The 17382-nt window shown below is 36.3% G+C and overlaps 3 protein-coding genes across 4 annotated transcripts; all 3 read left to right on the forward strand.

Annotated features, from left to right (window-relative positions):
* The first annotated feature begins 3419 nt into the window (after window positions 1-3419).
* On the forward strand, window positions 3420-5669 carry LOC121300481 (parvalbumin, thymic-like). Its single transcript, XM_041229053.1, has 5 exons — window positions 3420-3502; window positions 3933-4000; window positions 4225-4360; window positions 4638-4747; window positions 5367-5669. The coding sequence occupies exons 2-5, from the start codon at window positions 3940-3942 to the stop codon at window positions 5390-5392; spliced, it is 333 nt and encodes a 110-aa protein (XP_041084987.1). The 5' UTR covers window positions 3420-3502; window positions 3933-3939; the 3' UTR covers window positions 5393-5669.
* A 2506-nt stretch (window positions 5670-8175) lies between these two features.
* Window positions 8176-10811, forward strand: LOC121300889 (parvalbumin-2-like). The gene is made up of 5 exons (XM_041229855.1): window positions 8176-8281; window positions 8579-8646; window positions 9275-9407; window positions 10365-10474; window positions 10640-10811. Exons 2-5 carry the CDS (start codon window positions 8586-8588, stop codon window positions 10660-10662), a joined length of 327 nt encoding a protein of 108 aa, XP_041085789.1. The 5' UTR covers window positions 8176-8281; window positions 8579-8585; the 3' UTR covers window positions 10663-10811.
* Window positions 10812-12502: 1691 nt separating this feature from the next.
* LOC121300888 (parvalbumin alpha) lies at window positions 12503-14820 on the forward strand. Of its 2 annotated transcripts, none has more exons than XM_041229853.1 (5): window positions 12503-12660; window positions 13161-13227; window positions 13540-13672; window positions 14174-14283; window positions 14512-14820. In XM_041229853.1, the coding sequence occupies exons 1-5, from the start codon at window positions 12517-12519 to the stop codon at window positions 14535-14537; spliced, it is 480 nt and encodes a 159-aa protein (XP_041085787.1). In that variant the 5' UTR covers window positions 12503-12516; the 3' UTR covers window positions 14538-14820. The 2 variants fall into 2 exon arrangements, with proteins under 2 accessions (XP_041085787.1, XP_041085788.1); XM_041229854.1 differs by lacking the exon at window positions 12503-12660 and adding an exon at window positions 12710-12906.
* The last annotated feature ends 2562 nt before the right edge of the window (window positions 14821-17382 follow it).

The following is a 17382-nucleotide window of genomic DNA, read 5'->3' on the forward strand; positions in this document are numbered from 1 at the left end:
AAGAGTGTGCACTTTTATGCAAGATAAGAGAATGTACTTGGATGTGGAACTCATTGAAAAAAAAAGTTGAAGATAAAAAAGTGACATCTATGAGGAATCAACCTGCAAACCTTCACTGTGTTTTGTTTGTTTATTTGCTTGTTTGTTTGAAATCAGTTTACTACCAAGCTGTTGTATAGTCATGTAAATGCATGTTATGTATGCAAATTAGTGTGGTCCTTTAGCTATGTGAAAACACTATGGGCTAGCAGATAATATTTTGGCTAGTCAGTCTATGTACCAGTTGTGTCATGTTAGGAACCTGCATGTTCCTAGAAACTCTTTTTTCCCCACAATATGCCGTGCTTGACATATTTTGAATTCTGAGCAGATTGCACATTTTACCAGTATGAGTTGCTGCTGACTTGGCCATAATGTTGAGTTTCTGGCCATCCAGTGTTTAAAACTGGAAACTGCAAAGCTTTTGTTATACACTGTATTCAGCAAATTATATTTAGGGTTTTTGCTTGTTTCAATATATTAATAAAGGACATGATCAAAGACCTGGACTGGAAGAGCAAAATGTTGCTTCCCCTACATGATAACCATTTGTGACCTAACCCCTAAGTCACAACAGTGCCCAGGTTTGCATTAATCCTTAACTTGGGTAGTACAATCACGTTCTTATTTATCCCTTTTACATTTGCACCCTAATGCTGGGTTAAGTACACGTGACGCTGAAACCATGGATAAAATCTATCTTCCAGAACGCGTCAATGCCACTGAGTTATTTAGTTACACACTTGACGGCTGTTTTAATTTCAGGACCAAGCATTTTTCAGTGGGATCAGGCGTTTTTTTGGCTGCAGTTGAGGCTCTTCCTGTATAAAATTCACTAAAAAAATTTATTTTTTGCAGTAGCATCTTGGAAATGGTGTCCTTTTTTCAGAACACTCTGAAATTATTATATTATAAAGTACTTCAGAAACCATACAAACTTTTCGCTTCTTTACTCTCAAGGTCTTTATAAGCGGCAATAGACACTACTTTCGACTTCTTCTCTCGAATAAATATTTATCTATAAAACAATAGTTATTCATTTCATTATTATCAGTAATAAGGAAAAAAAAACTTACCTCCTGATACATTTAGTTCATTAAATGGGTTATGCTTATATAAACTCGTTTCTTGATATTTATACATGTTGTATTATGTTTTTTTTTTTTTTTTTTTTTTTTTTTTTTTTTTTTAATCTTGTTTACACGTTCGCGGTCCTAAAAACCGAATTCAGTATGGTCGTGTTAACACGATCAGGCTTTGAACACACAATCCCTGCACTGCCATCTCGAACACCGCACACAGATGTAAAGTCTAACCCTAAATCCAATGTATCTGATTAACGTGCAGTTTATAAAATATAGGGTTTTTTTTGTTTGTTTTGTTTTTTTTTTTTGGGGGGGGGGGGGGGGGGGGGGGGGGTTGGGGGGGGGGGGGGCCGTTATGGTTAACATACTTTCATAAATGTTTTATTTATGTGTTTATTTATTTTATTAATTGGTTCATTTAAATTCCAGGAAGTTGTAAACGCATATCCTATGTGCAGATATGTAGGTTAGGTTTATTTTAAAACATTACATATTTATTGTGCATATAAGTGTTTTTTTGTTTTTTTTTGTTGTTGTTTTTTGTGTTTTGTTACAGTTCTGGGTAGCTCCACCAACCGAATACCCTGTATTTCCAGCCTGATTTTCGACTCGTACGGGACTACTGCACAAGCCAGTAACCCAATAGCATCAGTGATCACTTTGTCAGCTGGTACTGCTGCATTTGCCATTTAGTGCAAAACTGAAGGAAACCCCCAGCCTTACTTTTACTGCAAAGGATGAGTAAGATGGAGGAAGGCGCCAAATTGGATACTGCCCAAGACAGCAAATTATCCAGCTTTAATCAATCAGCAGGACGGTATAAACCGAAGCAGTTTGTATGATGGCATTATATTGCACGAACTATTACATTATGCCCGGTGTGTCACACATAACACACCCGTTCTGAATGAAACGTCCTTTGCAAAGACCTAACCCTATATAAAGTTTATTAACGCGATGCCTCTGCACTGCCGTTCGCAATGCACGGTGTTTGCTTAGCATGGTGCTGAAGAGTGCATTGGGGATATGGGGCAGCTGCGGGAAGGACATTTGATCCGGAGTTTGGAATGGAATGCCCTTTACTAGCAAAACAGCAACAGAGAAGCTGAACACTCACATTCGTTGATACATTTGAAATGTTCCCAAATAAGTTCTGTCTATCTGTGGCCGTGCGTTTGCAGAACTACAAACTACAAAAGTACAAACAGCTTCGGTCAGTTTGGGGAGGAAAACGAATTCACCATTTTGGTCTCGTGAAAAATCACTACATGCTAACACCAAGTAATGAACAATTCAATTCAGCTTTTGTTTATATATATATATATATATATATATATATATATATATATATATATATATATATATATATATGATATATAACAACATAGCGCTTGACGCCACACACGAGCGCTTGACGCCAACAGTAAAGCACCTTATGTCAATATTCACTGTACCACGCATGCCATAGAATTTGTCCAAACATGCTTTTGAAGAAGTCTTTGTAAACCATGTCCAGTGTGATGTAGCACTGAATTTAACAGTTTGTAATGTTCACAAAATTCCAGTCTACAAATGGCTAGGTGGGATTTCATTGAATTGAAGCAATATACAGGTTTCCATTTACTGAAAACGGTACCCCAAAAGTATAGTGCCATACCAAGGCCACCTCAATGTCTATAGGCCTATCTTGATCAATGAACGCATTGCTTGCTTATGCCATCTATGACTTATAATTGAAACAAGAAAAAAAAACTAGGAGTGATTTACTGTTTGTTGTTATGCTTCACTCAATTGATTAATGCATCCGAACAGAAGCCACTTTCACTGTCAGTGTTCCCAGAGTAATACTGTTGCCAAACACCTGTTGGAATAGAGTCTCAAAGTTATACAAACCTCATGTTAGGCCAGTATAGGCCCTATTATATATACATCACATGAAATATATAGATCACATCTATTATTATTATTATTATTATTATTATTATTATTATTATTATTATTATATTATTATAATAATATAATTCCCCAAAATGACAATTGTTTTACTGTGATTTCATTCTCCATATATAATATTATATATTATATATATATATATATATATATATATATATATATATATATATATTATATATATATATATATATAGTGTTTCATTTGAAAATATCAGATGTTTTCTCGGGAGATATAAATAGTTCAAGTTATTCAGTTAGGCAACGACATTGGACACCAATCTGCCGTCATGACGACGAAACCTATAATATGTATATGATCCGCCCAATTGAACGTATATAAGCAAAGAGGGCTTGCAGATTCGGCACAGCGACTTCTCTGAACACAGCAAGCTTCCCTCCTGTGCAGTCAACAAGACCTCAAAAAACGTAAGCAACAACTAATGTCTTAAGATCAATATTTCAGTGCACTGATCATTCAACGCAATGCTGCACTTAATATAAAATAATACAAATAGTAAAGACTACTAAGTATCTTGCATTCTCGTTTTGGCTTTTTATGTACATATTGGCAATGCAAAAATACAATAAAGTAAAATATTATGATCTTATGAGCTGTTGTGCAAAGTTGCTATAAATATAGCCTATATTTCCACTTTTGTGACGTGATGTCCAAGTTCAAGTGATTGAAGCACAGGCACCTGCTAATGACATATGTTTCTGTGCATAGCCTACAAAACGTGCTCAGTAAATAACCATTCGTCAGCAGTTTGCTGTTCCAAGACTAGCCCTGATAGTCTAGTAGCAGGCCAAGGACTACAAAATTTGAATAATCATTTTACACCATTTCGTTCTACAGCATCACAATGGCCATTACTGACATACTCGCCGCTGCTGACATCACCGCTGCTCTGACCGGCTGCAAGGGTAAACCTCTTAGCTTGCGGTACTTTATGTGGATTAAGGAAATTAATGAAATGCTCTATTAAATTAATTGCATACAGGTCGAAGTGAGACAACGTCTTATTTCAATGCATGTCATTGCTGACAAACAATTTAAGGCACCAGTTTGTAAAATTGATTCGTTATTCTTGCTAATGCTTACTGCTGCTTGTTTGAGCCGGTTTGATTCTTTTTTTTTCTGTTTTCAGCTGCTGACTCCTTCAGCTACAAGACCTTCTTTGCTGCCGTTGGACTTTCCAAGAAGTCTGCGGGTGATATTGCGAAGGTTTTCGGAATCATTGACCAGGACAACAGTGGCGAGACGTGGGCTCTCCTTTCCAAGAGGTCATTAGTAAGATCTTGCAACCAACATAACAGTAAAAACACATATATCCTATCAAAGCAAGCTGAGTACAATAATCGATGGATGTGTTCAGATAGGCTTAGCTATCCGAGTCTTAATATTATATATATATATATATATATATATATATAATATGATATATATATATTATATATATTATATATATATTTTCTGTTGTCCAAGTAAAATACCCAATCATTTATTGTTTTGCAATTCTGATTTGCTTTTTTTACTTTTTTTTTTTTTTTTTTTTTTTAGGCTGTTTCTGCAGAACTTCTCCAAAGATGCAAGAGTCCTGACAGCGGCCGAGACCAAGGCCTTCCTTGCCGCTGGTGACTCCGACGGTGACGGCAAAATCGGAGTTGATGGTAAGAGAGAGGAAAGAACTAAATATTAAGATGTCCATTCTAAAGGGTTGTGACGTCAGAAGATTTCGATACTTCTGATATTTCTTGTCTCTGTAATGTCCCAATGTGGGCGACTAATGCCTACTAAATGGAGGGCCTGTTTTAAAGCCAGAATTGGGAAGCAAGTGTATCATATTCTGATGTGTGCCAAGAAAATAACATCTTAATAAAACATTAGGTAGGCCTATATTGTGCATAATTTACCTTGACAGCTGATATTTTGAATTATTTCTGCTAAACGTTAATTATCAATATATTGTTTTATTTGAAGCATAATAAAGTGCTTTGATGGGGTGCATCATACGAGCTTTCAGGTCTACAGTATAGCTTGCTAAATGCGGTTGAGGTACAAATGGCTATATACAATGACTCCAAGACAGTGGAATAAATGTTATCTATTAGAAACTTGCATTCAAGTTATTTTTTAAAAAATTACATACACATTATTATTATTATTATTATTATTATTATTATTATTATTATTATTATTATTATTATTATTATTATTGTTGTTATTGTTTTACTGTAAACAAATGCATTTCAAAATTATTAAAAACGCGAACACTTCTTGTATTTACAGAGTTCTCCGCCCTGGTCAAGGCATAAATAAATCCCTGAAGACCAAGATCAACGGATTCTCCATGTTCGTCACGCCCCCCACAAACCTCGCAGTCTTAAAGGCACATCTCTGTATTTTTTTATAGACCAATTCTAAAATTCCTGTATGTTAGCTACATTGTTGGAACCATTTCAGCTTTCCACCTGTGTGCAGGTATTTTAGCCCATATTGCTTCACTTCTTAATATGGAAGGTGCTCTGTGAAATCGTCCAAACACAATGTTTCAATTGTGGTTGGAAGAGGGAATAAAATAAATACTTTTGCAAAAAAAAAAAAAAAAAAAGGACCTCTCACTTCTTATTTTTGTTTTAGTGTGCACAGTCCAACATATATTACGGCAAAGCCTCAGTTGAGAATCTCTCTCTCTCTCTCTCTCTCTCTCTCTCTCTCTCTCTCTCTCTCTCTCTCTCTCTCTCTCTCTCTCTCTCTCTCTCTCTCTCTCTCTCTCTCTCTATATCAGGGAAAATTGAGCCATCGTGGTTTCATAATATAGAAATTATGCCAAATCTATGCCAAATATAGCAGTATTATAATTTGCATCACTGTATGGTACGGTTTCAAACCCAACGTGTAACCTTATTGGGAAACATTTCAAGTGTTTCTAATTTTAACTTTCGCAGTCTTGCATTATTGTGATATCATTATCATTATCATTATAATTCCGTCCGATGTTAAAAAAAAAAAAGGTTGGTAATTTTGCTCATAGACGAAGGTCACGTCATCGTTCCTGACGAGCCCACATGGATTCCAGAATAACAAAGCATGCTGCCATGACATCCAAAGTCAATGAAAAACACACATTACGCAGTTAATCCCCGATTAAACGCAGTTACCCCTACCCCAAGCAGAGGAGTACAAAGCCACAAAAAATGCATTCATATTTTAAATTAATTAATTAATAAAAATATATTTTAAATAGCAATATCTTAGAATTAACAGAAGTTGGCATCAAGTCAATATTGGGCGATAAAGACCACACATTTACCAAAACAGACTATCCTGTTTACATATCATCCATATATGGGATATTTTTCCAAATAGGCCTACAGTTCAGAACATTATTCTGATCAAATGAACTGCTACAGTAACAGAATCAGAAATCCAATCCTTCAGTATACTTAAGTAATGTGTGTTTTTATGGTATGCTTACCGCTTCATAATAGGGTTACACTATGAAACCTTTAAATAAATATTATGAAACAGATCTTACTATATATAATACAATGTATTTTATTCGTTGCATAAGATTTATGTTTAATTCTACTTTTTTTCTAATAGTTTGTTTTTATCTTTAAGAAAAATAAAAAAACGACAAGATAAGCAAAGATAGATAATGTACACACATTGATTAGAAATGTTAAATGATAAATAATGACAAAATAAATACGAGCGCTAATATTTCCCTTTTGCGTTGAACACACTCTGGTGTCAAACATATATATATAAATAGTGTGACAACTATTTAATGACTGTAATTTTGCATTCGTATTGTTATATTTGCAAAAATAAACTTTAAATACTTGTAGAATTTTTATAAATCTAAACCATGTGTATAAATATGATATATTTGAATATTTAGGCATCAGGGTAGTTGCCCCTATGTAGTTGTAAAGAATGTCGCGCATACATCAGATAATTTGTCTTACATGAAGCCTATCTATCATCACAGGGTCATAAAGATTATTTACTGCAAGAAAAATACTACTTAAACTATACATTTAATGGGGAGTCATTTTATAAACAATCAAAAGACACCTCCAGAGTTAGAAATGCATATTTGCCTATGTGTAACTAAATCAATTGTAGGCCGACTAAAATGTTTTTAATGTATTTTTAACCCTAGAAATTATGTCAATTAAAATGAATCGCTTCTCAAAGACAGAGGTATTCAATAGTGACATTCAGTCTGTAGCGTGTTTATTCAGTATAGTACGAATACACGTTCTTCTGACTCAAGCGAGTACAAAGGTCGGGTCAACGAAGCCCGCAAGGCCGGATATGTTTTATTTAAAATGCAAATACAGGTCGAGTAGTTTTTTGCTTTTCCCCGGACAGCGCCACCTGGCGTGTAAAGCCAGTTATCCCTTGTCTAAATCCACAGTATGCATTTATACATTGACCTTCTGCAAAAATTTAAATAATTGCATATTAAGAAATAAATAATATACCGAATCCTGCTATAGTTACCTATTTCTATATCCACTATCTCTTATTATCTAGTTAAAATAGATATAGGTAGCTATGACAAGCTACAATATTATTTATTTCCTAAATAATATTACGTGGATAATATTGAACCAGATCGTTATATTATTTATTATTATCTAGTTAACGTCACTTTCTGTAAAGCATACATTATCAAATACGCCAGCTCCCCTTAGACTGCGTTGCCTTAATGATCCATAGAACATTACAACTTTTATTGATGAATTGTTTGCAAATCCATTATGCTCCGACAGTCATGTCATCGTCTTCTTAAAGCTGTGCAGTGAGCAGAATTTGAACGCATCGTGGGGTCAGAGATAATCCAGAAGTATGCAGTAACTTATTTTGCACACAAGGAGAGTGCTATTTTTGACTGCTCTCCAACACATTCGATCAATAATAGGTTCATAATTCTGAATTGGATCCACCGTCCAGAATATCATTTTACATATAAGGGCTGCGATGTGTTTACATACCCTACGCACATTCCTATAGGATATTATTTGAACAATCTGTTTAGCTAGCACGTTTTGAAACAAGACCCCCACATCCACACTAGCTAATGAATACGGAGGTGTTTGTGTAGGCTATATAAACGGGCGCCATTCCAGGATCAGACATTATACTGAAGCATATTCGTTTTCAACGCTCAAGCCAAGAACTACCTAGAGGTGAGTTCAACAACTGATGTCGAAATGGGAGCTAAACACCGGTGTTTTTTCCAGCAAGGTGGTTTATTGATGCGAGACGGCTGTATCCAAGTGAAGTGCTGTTAACTAAAGTCAAAAGTCAAGCGCTCATGTTGGACTTGCGTTATTGACACGATGACTTTTACGTCTAGATTTGTATATGGATTATTGCTGTTCTTGTTGTTGCATTAGTTTAAAAACAGCTGTGAAACCGCGTGTAGTCAAATAGCCTCTATGATGTGCCAGGTAATACAACACACCTGTCCGTTTTCCTCATAGTTTGAAAATGGCCTTTGCCGGACTGCTGAAAGACGCGGATATCGCCGCAGCCGTCAAGGACTGCCAAGGTAAACTTTTACCTATACAGTGCTAAACTTTTACCTATACAGTGCTAAACTTTTACCTATACAGTGGTAAACCCTCGGGAGCACACAGCACGCCGTTTTCAAGGATGCGAGGCCGCAGAGCAGGAGAGACTTTATACTGACATTGTAGGCTTAGGTTATGTTTTCTTTAGAAACAGACAAACAGAACTCACAATGGGTTCATTTTATGTAGCTCGATATATTGAAATGGTAAGTGGACAACTTGGGGCATTCTAGTTTCAGAATAGGCAAGTACAAAAGGCATGTCTGCTCTATATCCCCATCAGTCACTGTGTGTATAATTGTACTACGTTAAGTTTCCAATCTATGTATCTATTTTATAATGCATATATGGGTTTTTAAAAAGTTTTTGTCAGAGCAACCTCTCGAACTCCATAGAGTTCACACAAACTTTTAAAATATATATAATATGTATATATATATATATATATATATATATATATATATATATATATATATATATATATATATATATATATATATATAAGAAAGGGTGTAAAGTGATAATGAGGAACAGGGTGGAGTGGATAGGGACACATGGGAGCTGGCTATATTGTATATGATTCATAAAGATCTACTTCCATAACAGCTCCAGAATCCTTCGATCACAAGGTATTCTTTGCCAAGATTGGTCTGGCTAGCAAGTCTGCCGCAGATGCAGAGAAAGTTTTCAAAATCATTGACCAGGACCAGAGCGGATTCATTGAGGAGGAAGAGCTGAAGTAAGTAGGGTACATTTATACACGCATACTGTATGAATCAAACGAATTGGGCCATCGTCTTTTGCTACTGTATGGATTATTAACGAAATTAACATCTACAAACATTCACTTAACATTAACCTCGAGTAATCTTGATATTCAAAAAATAATCTCAGTTAATCTTGTTTTAATCTCATATTTAATTGATACAATTACTGTTTCCTGAATCAAAACATTCACTGAGTAACTGCTACATCCTCCATAACTGTAAATAATATATTTAAAAACTAAACGTGGTTACTGAAATAAAACACAAGTTAGAATGTTAAGGATCTGTAGTCATAGCTATCCAACAGCATTGGTTATAGTATTGTTCTTCTCTTGATTCATGGGTTTGCAACAATCCAAGAGTACTCTGTCGAAAAGGACTGGTTTCACTTGTTGTCTGTAGCAGAAAAAACTATTAGAGTGTATTTTGATAAGTGAATGCATGTTTAGCTGGCCATTGGTACAGCAGACTAGATGCACTTCTGTGATATTGGACAGTAGATACAATTAACACTCTTCCTAGCCAACCAACCCTAAGAAAGTGTTTTCTTTTTAAATCCCATTCACAAGTCCTTCAGTTCCAGTGCTTTGCTATATAATGTTTCATACTATAGACATGATTTACAAGCCAGTGATGCCAAATCTCGTGAGAACAAAAAAAAAGCAGCGGTAGGATGATTGTTAAAATTCTAATGACGTGCACATACATTGACACCAGTCTATCACGAAACCCGCGACCCCAAAAAATTAAAGAGACTTATTTATTTATTTATTTTTTTGACATGTACTAAAATGGTGCCACAGGAAGTAAATTACGGTATGCTACGAGGGACATGCCAGGAGTGCGATTAATGGACAGTCCTAATTAAAATACGTTACTGGCATGGCGCATATTCCTGTTCTTCACCTCCGTTGTTTTCCTTTATTTAGGCTGTTTCTGCAGAACTTCTCCGCAGGCGCCAGAGCTCTGACTGATAAAGAGACCGCGGTGTTTCTGGCAGCTGGCGATGCGGATGGTGACGGAAAAATCGGAATTGATGGTATTGAACTATAAGTACTGGGAGGACATTGACTTCTCGATTAGACTACAGCAAGGGCGATTTCTAATCCCAGCCCTTACTTAATACTGAATTAGAATCACATAGGCGTAAAGCTATGAAGGAAGATACCGCATGACATTCAATCTTTTCTCTTTTTCTTTTCAGAATTCCAGTCCTTGGTGAAGTAAAGTCGCAGCAAACAGACATCAAAAGCTTTGTATGATGCAAGACAATTTATTTATGCTTTTTGTACAGTTACTGGCATTTGTAAATGCAGTTGCCTTGTTTTCCTCTTGTGATATCATTTACAATTGAAAATTAAAGACAATGAACTGATCATTGTATGTTTCGCTTCTTTATTCTCAACATTATTAGACAATATTGTCATGGTCATATAGAATACAGTATTATAGATTATCGGTGCACAATTTACAACAGGGGCAAACTGAAAGTTCAGATTATCCGCTAACATAATTTAATAAGATAGGAAAATATAATTAGGTTACCTGCAGAAAATTAAACAACACAACTTAAATTTTAAAAAAGTAAAAATATTAATCTATATTTTAATCTATATTTTAAATTAATGCACAACTTTATAAACGATATATCTGAAAATATAAATATAGTGCAAACTGTTCCTACATGGAACCAGAGCTCAGGACCACTGAAGGCACAGTGGGCGTCCTCCGACCCCACGACAGTTTCTTTTTCTACAAGAAACTCGAGTGTCATCGAGCTACAAGGGCTAGCCTTGCACCTGGCCAGCAGGGTGCGCTCTCCATTGGCTGTTTACCAGGTGAGCCACGCGGGGAACCGTGACTTTATTTGAATTGTTTTAGACTCTCCTAGACCAGTGGTCGCGCTCTAGTTGCGCCCCCCTGTGGCTGCTGGTTTTCATTCCAACTCAGCTGTCAATTGCTTAACCAGACCCTTAACTGAACTATTAATTTGCTTAATTAGACCTTTTAAATTGTTTACAGCTTTTAAACAGTTACAGAGTTCAAGTTACTTGTAAATGGTATAGCTAACTTTAAATCTGCAACTGTTTAAGAGCTGAAAACAATTACAAAAGGACTGATTACGCAAATTAAACCTTAACCGGGGTTTGGTTTTATCAGGTACTGGAGCGCGTAAGTCTGGAGTCAGTGGTAGATTCATGACTTGCTGGTATTATCAAAGCGCTTTGCTCAGGCTATCCTTGCTGTGTTTAGATACACAGCAGAGTCGCTTCTACATTGCAGGTGGATTGCTTTTTTAAAAAATACTAGCAGCTCATCTGTTTGAGGGAGTATTCTACCCTTTGCAGGCAAAGGACCGCCTCTATGATATGAGGGTGATATATTTTCTCAAATTTTACCTGCCCGCGCGCACATAAGCGCGCACCACAGGTAATATTAAAAACAATAAAGGGCTCGGGGGGGGGGGGGGGGGGGGGGGGGATGTGTTTTCTTTAATGTTTAAGATTATGTCGTGTGGATGAGGCTTACCCTGTTACCATTACAGTGTCTCCACCCAGGGAAAGTCATTGCGCACAGAGCAATTGGGAATAGCAATAGAAACATTCACACATTTATTGACAAGTTCAAAGGTGTTGCTAATAATGCGTTTGCACTCTCTCTCGTCCTAGCGCCCCCGATCTGCTGACGGAAAGCCACATGTGAAAGGGTTACATTCTGCGTTGGAGGTTGAAATGTAATCTTTGCGACATCCATTAATATCAAGCAAGGCTGGGGATTAACCATTAATGAGGTTTAGCATAAAATCCATGCGTTTAAATACATATTTGAAGTCAAGTTTCTACACTGTTCATCAACGCTCCACGCAACAGGTGAACTTGATAAATGCACAGGCTTCCTTCGCAGCGAACTCGATTCATCTGAACGTATTCTTAGCATTAGGTTGTAGAATATCGAGTTGCCAATATCCAGAATGTTCTTTATAGATGGCGCATGCTTATCAGCATCTTCATTTATAAAGATAAAAATAGATCAATCTGACTAGTGGACACATTTTTGAGAAAGCAATCTCATCCAGCGCTTATGGATGGTATCTATTACACGGTGTCTCCGATTGCTGTAAATGGACCGGAGAGAAAGTATATAAGAAGGGTGCAGTCTTCCAGTCTCATTGCCTTTGCTCGACTCATTTTCTCAGATTTTCCCTTAAATTCAGGAGAAACCAAGGTGAGTGAACCCGAACGCAAGGCTTGCGGTTTGAAGAGGCTCCAGAACTGTTCGTTTGAAATGTAAATCTGGTCAGAAAAAGAAAGCTGCCGCGGATGGGAAGGCATGCTGTCAGCCCACAACTTTGCATCCTGTTTATTCAGTTTATTATTGGAATAACAAGTGGAATGGGACTGCTACTATCAAGGGACCCTTGAACTGAAATTTTGAACAAATGCTTTCCGGACTGGAGATTACAGGCTTTTTGTGAGCAATGTGGAACCAAATTTTTCGCTTTACATTTTTTTTTTTTAAACTGATGAAGGCATTAGTCAATTTAAAATTTTAAATTGTGCCTTGTTTTTAAAAGGCAGACCTACATTGGTTTATAATGTTAGTCTTTGGTTTCATAAATTGAAAATGTAGAAGTTATTGATGTTGGGAATGTATGATGACATTAGAAGCACGCATGCATTATGCTGTGCAAGTATATTAATGTTCGCTTTTTCCTCCCCATGCAGCTAAGAATGGCTTTCAAGGGTGTTCTTAAAGACGAAGACATCACTGCAGCCCTGCAGGCGTGTCAAGGTACCAGCTTCATCCCTTTCATGTGATTAGCCTGTTGGGGAAATTCACACCCCGAGAACGAGGCTTGTTACATAAAGATGTCGATAATCCCAACATGATTTATTTTGATGTAAATTTAACGGAATATATATATATATATATATATATATATATATATATATATATATATATATATATATATGTATATATGTGTGTGTGTGTGTGTGGTGTGTGTGTGTGTTAAAATGATTTTACATATGTATCAACAGACCATAAATAAATTTCACGTTCAATGAATAATAATGATAATAATAATAATAATGTATTTTATAGCCGCTGACTCCTTCAACTACAAGGCTTTCTTTGCCAAGGTTGGTCTGACCGGCAAGTCTTCTGATGACATTAAGAAAGCCTTTGCAATCCTGGATCAGGACATGAGCGGTTTCATTGAGGAGGATGAATTGAAGTAAGAGCCAAACTTAGTGCAGCTACATTGTCAGAACAGCCGAAATAAGATGCCTTTCTTTAGGGATATAGCTACACAAAGCAGAGAGTGGTAAAAGCTGTAACCGCTTAATATGACACACAACCCTTCCAGACGGTATCATAACTTCACATTTGTATTAGTAAGTTTAGTTCATTAGAACAACCTGAGCTAAAATAAGATTCATAGTCCTACCACTCACGGTACTTTTAAAGCAATGTGATATGGTGTATACATACTACTTTAGAAACCTACCCGATATCAGCCTATGCACTCGTTGGAATAGTGATTACATCTGGCGAGCTGCTCGATAAGATGGGCTATAAATAGAATGAACCAGCATGAACACGACATTATATTGGTGCTTTTGACACCTCTCGCTAAGCCGGTTAAGACGATGTGCCATAATGCAGTTTCCTGAATGGCCAACTGGCCTCTGATAGTTTCAGACCTAAGCATGTTCATTCAATTTGTTTTTGGCAGACTGTTTCTGCAGAACTTCTCTGCAGGCGCCAGAGCTCTGACTGACGCCGAGACCAAAGCCTTCCTTGCCGCTGGTGACTCCGACGGTGACGGCAAAATCGGAATTGATGGTAAGAGATTTCTTATAAATAGCCTTTAATAATAAACTTTTCCCAATACGATTAAAAGACTGTATTGCGTTAGAGCAGCCCTACTGTCAAATAACTTGTATTTTTTTTTTATCTTACAATTGTTAGAAGGTTGTAACTTTTTTGTTCTGCTAGCTACCTGCGTTCTTAGAGGCAACATGTTGAAATATTGTTTTCTTATAACCCCATTGTTATTTTTATTCTTTACAGAGTTCGCTGCCCTTGTTAAGGCATAAACAGACCAAGCCCGACCCTCTTGTTTTGAAGGAACCAGTAACAACGTTGTCGAAGACACGCCTCTCTCATCCAGATTATACAGACTTTTTATACATTTGCTTTGTGAAATACCTGCACACTGTTTCTCCCTTTGCAGCAACACTGTCCCATATAATAATAATCATTGTAAATGTAGCTCGGTTGTGTTTTATGTCTTGAATATGAGTAGTGCTGATGTTACATCTTCGATGTACTTTCAGAAAGGGTGAATTAACAAAAGACTAAATCTTCTTTTGGAACGCATTGATCTGTCCTTTTCTTTTTATTTGGAATACTGGCTGTTTCGCTCATGGGAGGGCTCACACACCAACTATTTCATGCAATAATTTAGTTGGTTTTATATCGAACCATTTACACAAGCTAACGGGTGTACTATCAAATGGATTCACATGTTTTGCTCAAATGCAATAGTACAAGCTACACAATAAATACATTGTATACAGTTATTAACACTTGTGTGCATGTAATATAATATACTTACACAGCAGGAGGGATAGACTTTTTGTGTGAGTTGTAGCCTAGGTGCCCTAATTTCTCCTCTCCTGGTCCAGCAGTGAAACTCTTTTCAGATTAAGTGCTATTGCATTTCATGCCACTAGAGGGCGACATATTTCCGAGCAGAAGTAGTATCGGGGAGTTTTATTTGACCCATGTTTAATTATGCACCCCAGTTTCACGAGACAAACGTTAACAGATTAACGTTTCTGCATTTCTGCTTTCTGGGGGGGGGGAAACAACGTTACGTGGGTAACGTTTTCACTTTCAACCACAGTGCTTCGCGGCAGCTTTTGTCGAAATTTCCTTTTAAATTTATTTTCTGTGAACATTAGGGTTATGGATAATATTGTTTGCTTTAAACCAATTACATTGTTACAAAACCAATACTAATATTTAGTCCATTCGTTTTAAACCCTTACGTGGTCGTGTAGCAGATCTAAAATATACACTGCCTTTTTTCTTTATATATTTACTCAAAACCTCGCGCTTTTCTCACGACTATTCTATAGTCCCTTTATTTTAATTCCGTACATGGTCTTGTTGCACTAGTGCTAAAATATACAGTGTCTTTTTTCTTTATATATCTCTTTCATGCATGAATTATGGTAACCTTAAACAATTTTTCAAATGGTTTATTAGTCTTCAGGGCCAATAAAAACTAAAACAAAGTTGGGGATTTTTTAGTACAAAATTTAAGAAGTTATACATGCGTCCACTTGAGTGAACATCATGCGTCTGTAACAGCATATTATGAATGAAAGTCTTTTTCTTTTATTTCGGAAAAAAGTAATATAAAATTCAAAACTAAATGGTTGGTACCATTCCAACTGTTATGTATTATAATGTTTTCTCATATTTTCTTTTTTTTTTTGCCAGAAACAAAAATGGAATTTCAACTTGTATATATCTATATATATCTAATAATATATAATATATATATTATATATATATATATATATATATACGGGTTTATACCTGCATAAGTGGTTCTTTGAAACAAAAATGAAGTTGTTGAAATATATATATATATATATATATATATATATATATATATATATATATACTTTTACTTCAGAGTGTCATACACATCAAGTTCCCATTCTTCCCTCTTTAGTGAACTGAATTTGTCTGATTTTAGCGCTGGGTGTGGAAGTTGGCAAAGCACCCAGGACACAATGGCTCAAGACACTGCATGCACATGTATTTAGTTTTCTGTGCACAAGCCGCATCATGGCACCATTAGCATTTTTTGCATAAGTTAGCTCTGGCCAGTGATTGCCCACACTGAACCTGATTTCAGGGGGTGCCCTTGACACTGCCACTTTCATTACTGCTACTCGGGCTCCCTGCGTGTCTGTCTGTCATTCACAATCATCGCTATCACTTGATTGTGATGGAATCTCCTCTACTACCCTGTGGCTAGGTGCTCTTCATGTCTGGGTAAGGAAATCACAATACTACTAATAAAACTACTACTATTACCACCACACTATTGCTGCTAAAAATAATCATTCATTTTCAATTAAACAGTTGAGAGATGATCAAATAATTCAAATGAGCTTATTTGTGGCCAACACTGCAATATATATCTCTTAAAATACAAAACATATTTAGCATAGGCTTATAGAACAACATAGGCCTAATGTGCAGTATTAATCTTAATATTGCATGAGGTCTACATAAGTGAACATATGGTTTAACAAACTGTGAAAAAAGTGAGTATTTAAACAAAACATATACCATATTATTCCCTAAACATTATTTTCTTTGAATATATATTTTTCCCTGCTCTGCTCTAAAACGATTTTACAAAAATCCCTGAGGTGTTCGGTGCTGCTGAACTTCTCTGCCATTGTGCTGTCACCTTTATGTTTTTTTGTAGTACCTATCAAATGCCACTAGATGGCAGGCGTTTTAATTTCGGTAGACCTCCAGTGACGAGGATACCACGCATTAGTGATGTCACTGTAGTGACCTCTATGCGTGAAAGGGATATTTTCCCTAAACCTGGCTTAATATAATTAGGAAACGACATATCAGCACTGTACTTGCATCCAGAGCGCGTGTGCCGATGAAAATAAAAATACAGCTAAATCGTGTTATACCCCTACCCTGATCTGTGTCTTTCAACAACTTTATCCCGGAGTTGTTTTGAAAGCTCCTTGATCTTCATGGTAGTATCTTTGCTTTGAATGCACTACCCAACTGTGAGACCTTATCATGTGGACGACTTTTATTGCACACAGATGGAGCTTATTTAGGAGTGTCCTAGCAAAGGGGGTGAATACTTATCTAACGAAGACTTTT

This window comes from Polyodon spathula, chromosome 26 (assembly GCF_017654505.1).
Source record: "Polyodon spathula isolate WHYD16114869_AA chromosome 26, ASM1765450v1, whole genome shotgun sequence".
Taxonomy (NCBI): Eukaryota; Metazoa; Chordata; class Actinopteri; order Acipenseriformes; family Polyodontidae; genus Polyodon; species Polyodon spathula.

Excerpts from the sequence above, each read along its gene's own strand:
- LOC121300889 (XM_041229855.1), top strand. The coding sequence starts at position 8,586 with ATGGCCTTTGCCGGACTGCTGAAAGACGCGGATATCGCCGCAGCCGTC. Across the intron at positions 8,647-9,274 it reads AGCCGTCAAGGACTGCCAAG|CTCCAGAATCCTTCGATCAC; the intron begins GTAAACTTTTAC and ends CTTCCATAACAG. Across the intron at positions 9,408-10,364 it reads ATTGAGGAGGAAGAGCTGAA|GCTGTTTCTGCAGAACTTCT; the intron begins GTAAGTAGGGTA and ends TCCTTTATTTAG.
- LOC121300481 (XM_041229053.1), top strand. The coding sequence starts at position 3,940 with ATGGCCATTACTGACATACTCGCCGCTGCTGACATCACCGCTGCTCTG. Across the intron at positions 4,361-4,637 it reads TGGGCTCTCCTTTCCAAGAG|GCTGTTTCTGCAGAACTTCT; the intron begins GTCATTAGTAAG and ends TTTTTTTTTTAG. Across the intron at positions 4,748-5,366 it reads CGGCAAAATCGGAGTTGATG|AGTTCTCCGCCCTGGTCAAG; the intron begins GTAAGAGAGAGG and ends TTGTATTTACAG.
- LOC121300888 (XM_041229853.1), top strand. The coding sequence starts at position 12,517 with ATGGATGGTATCTATTACACGGTGTCTCCGATTGCTGTAAATGGACCG. Across the intron at positions 13,228-13,539 it reads AGCCCTGCAGGCGTGTCAAG|CCGCTGACTCCTTCAACTAC; the intron begins GTACCAGCTTCA and ends TGTATTTTATAG. Across the intron at positions 13,673-14,173 it reads ATTGAGGAGGATGAATTGAA|ACTGTTTCTGCAGAACTTCT; the intron begins GTAAGAGCCAAA and ends TGTTTTTGGCAG.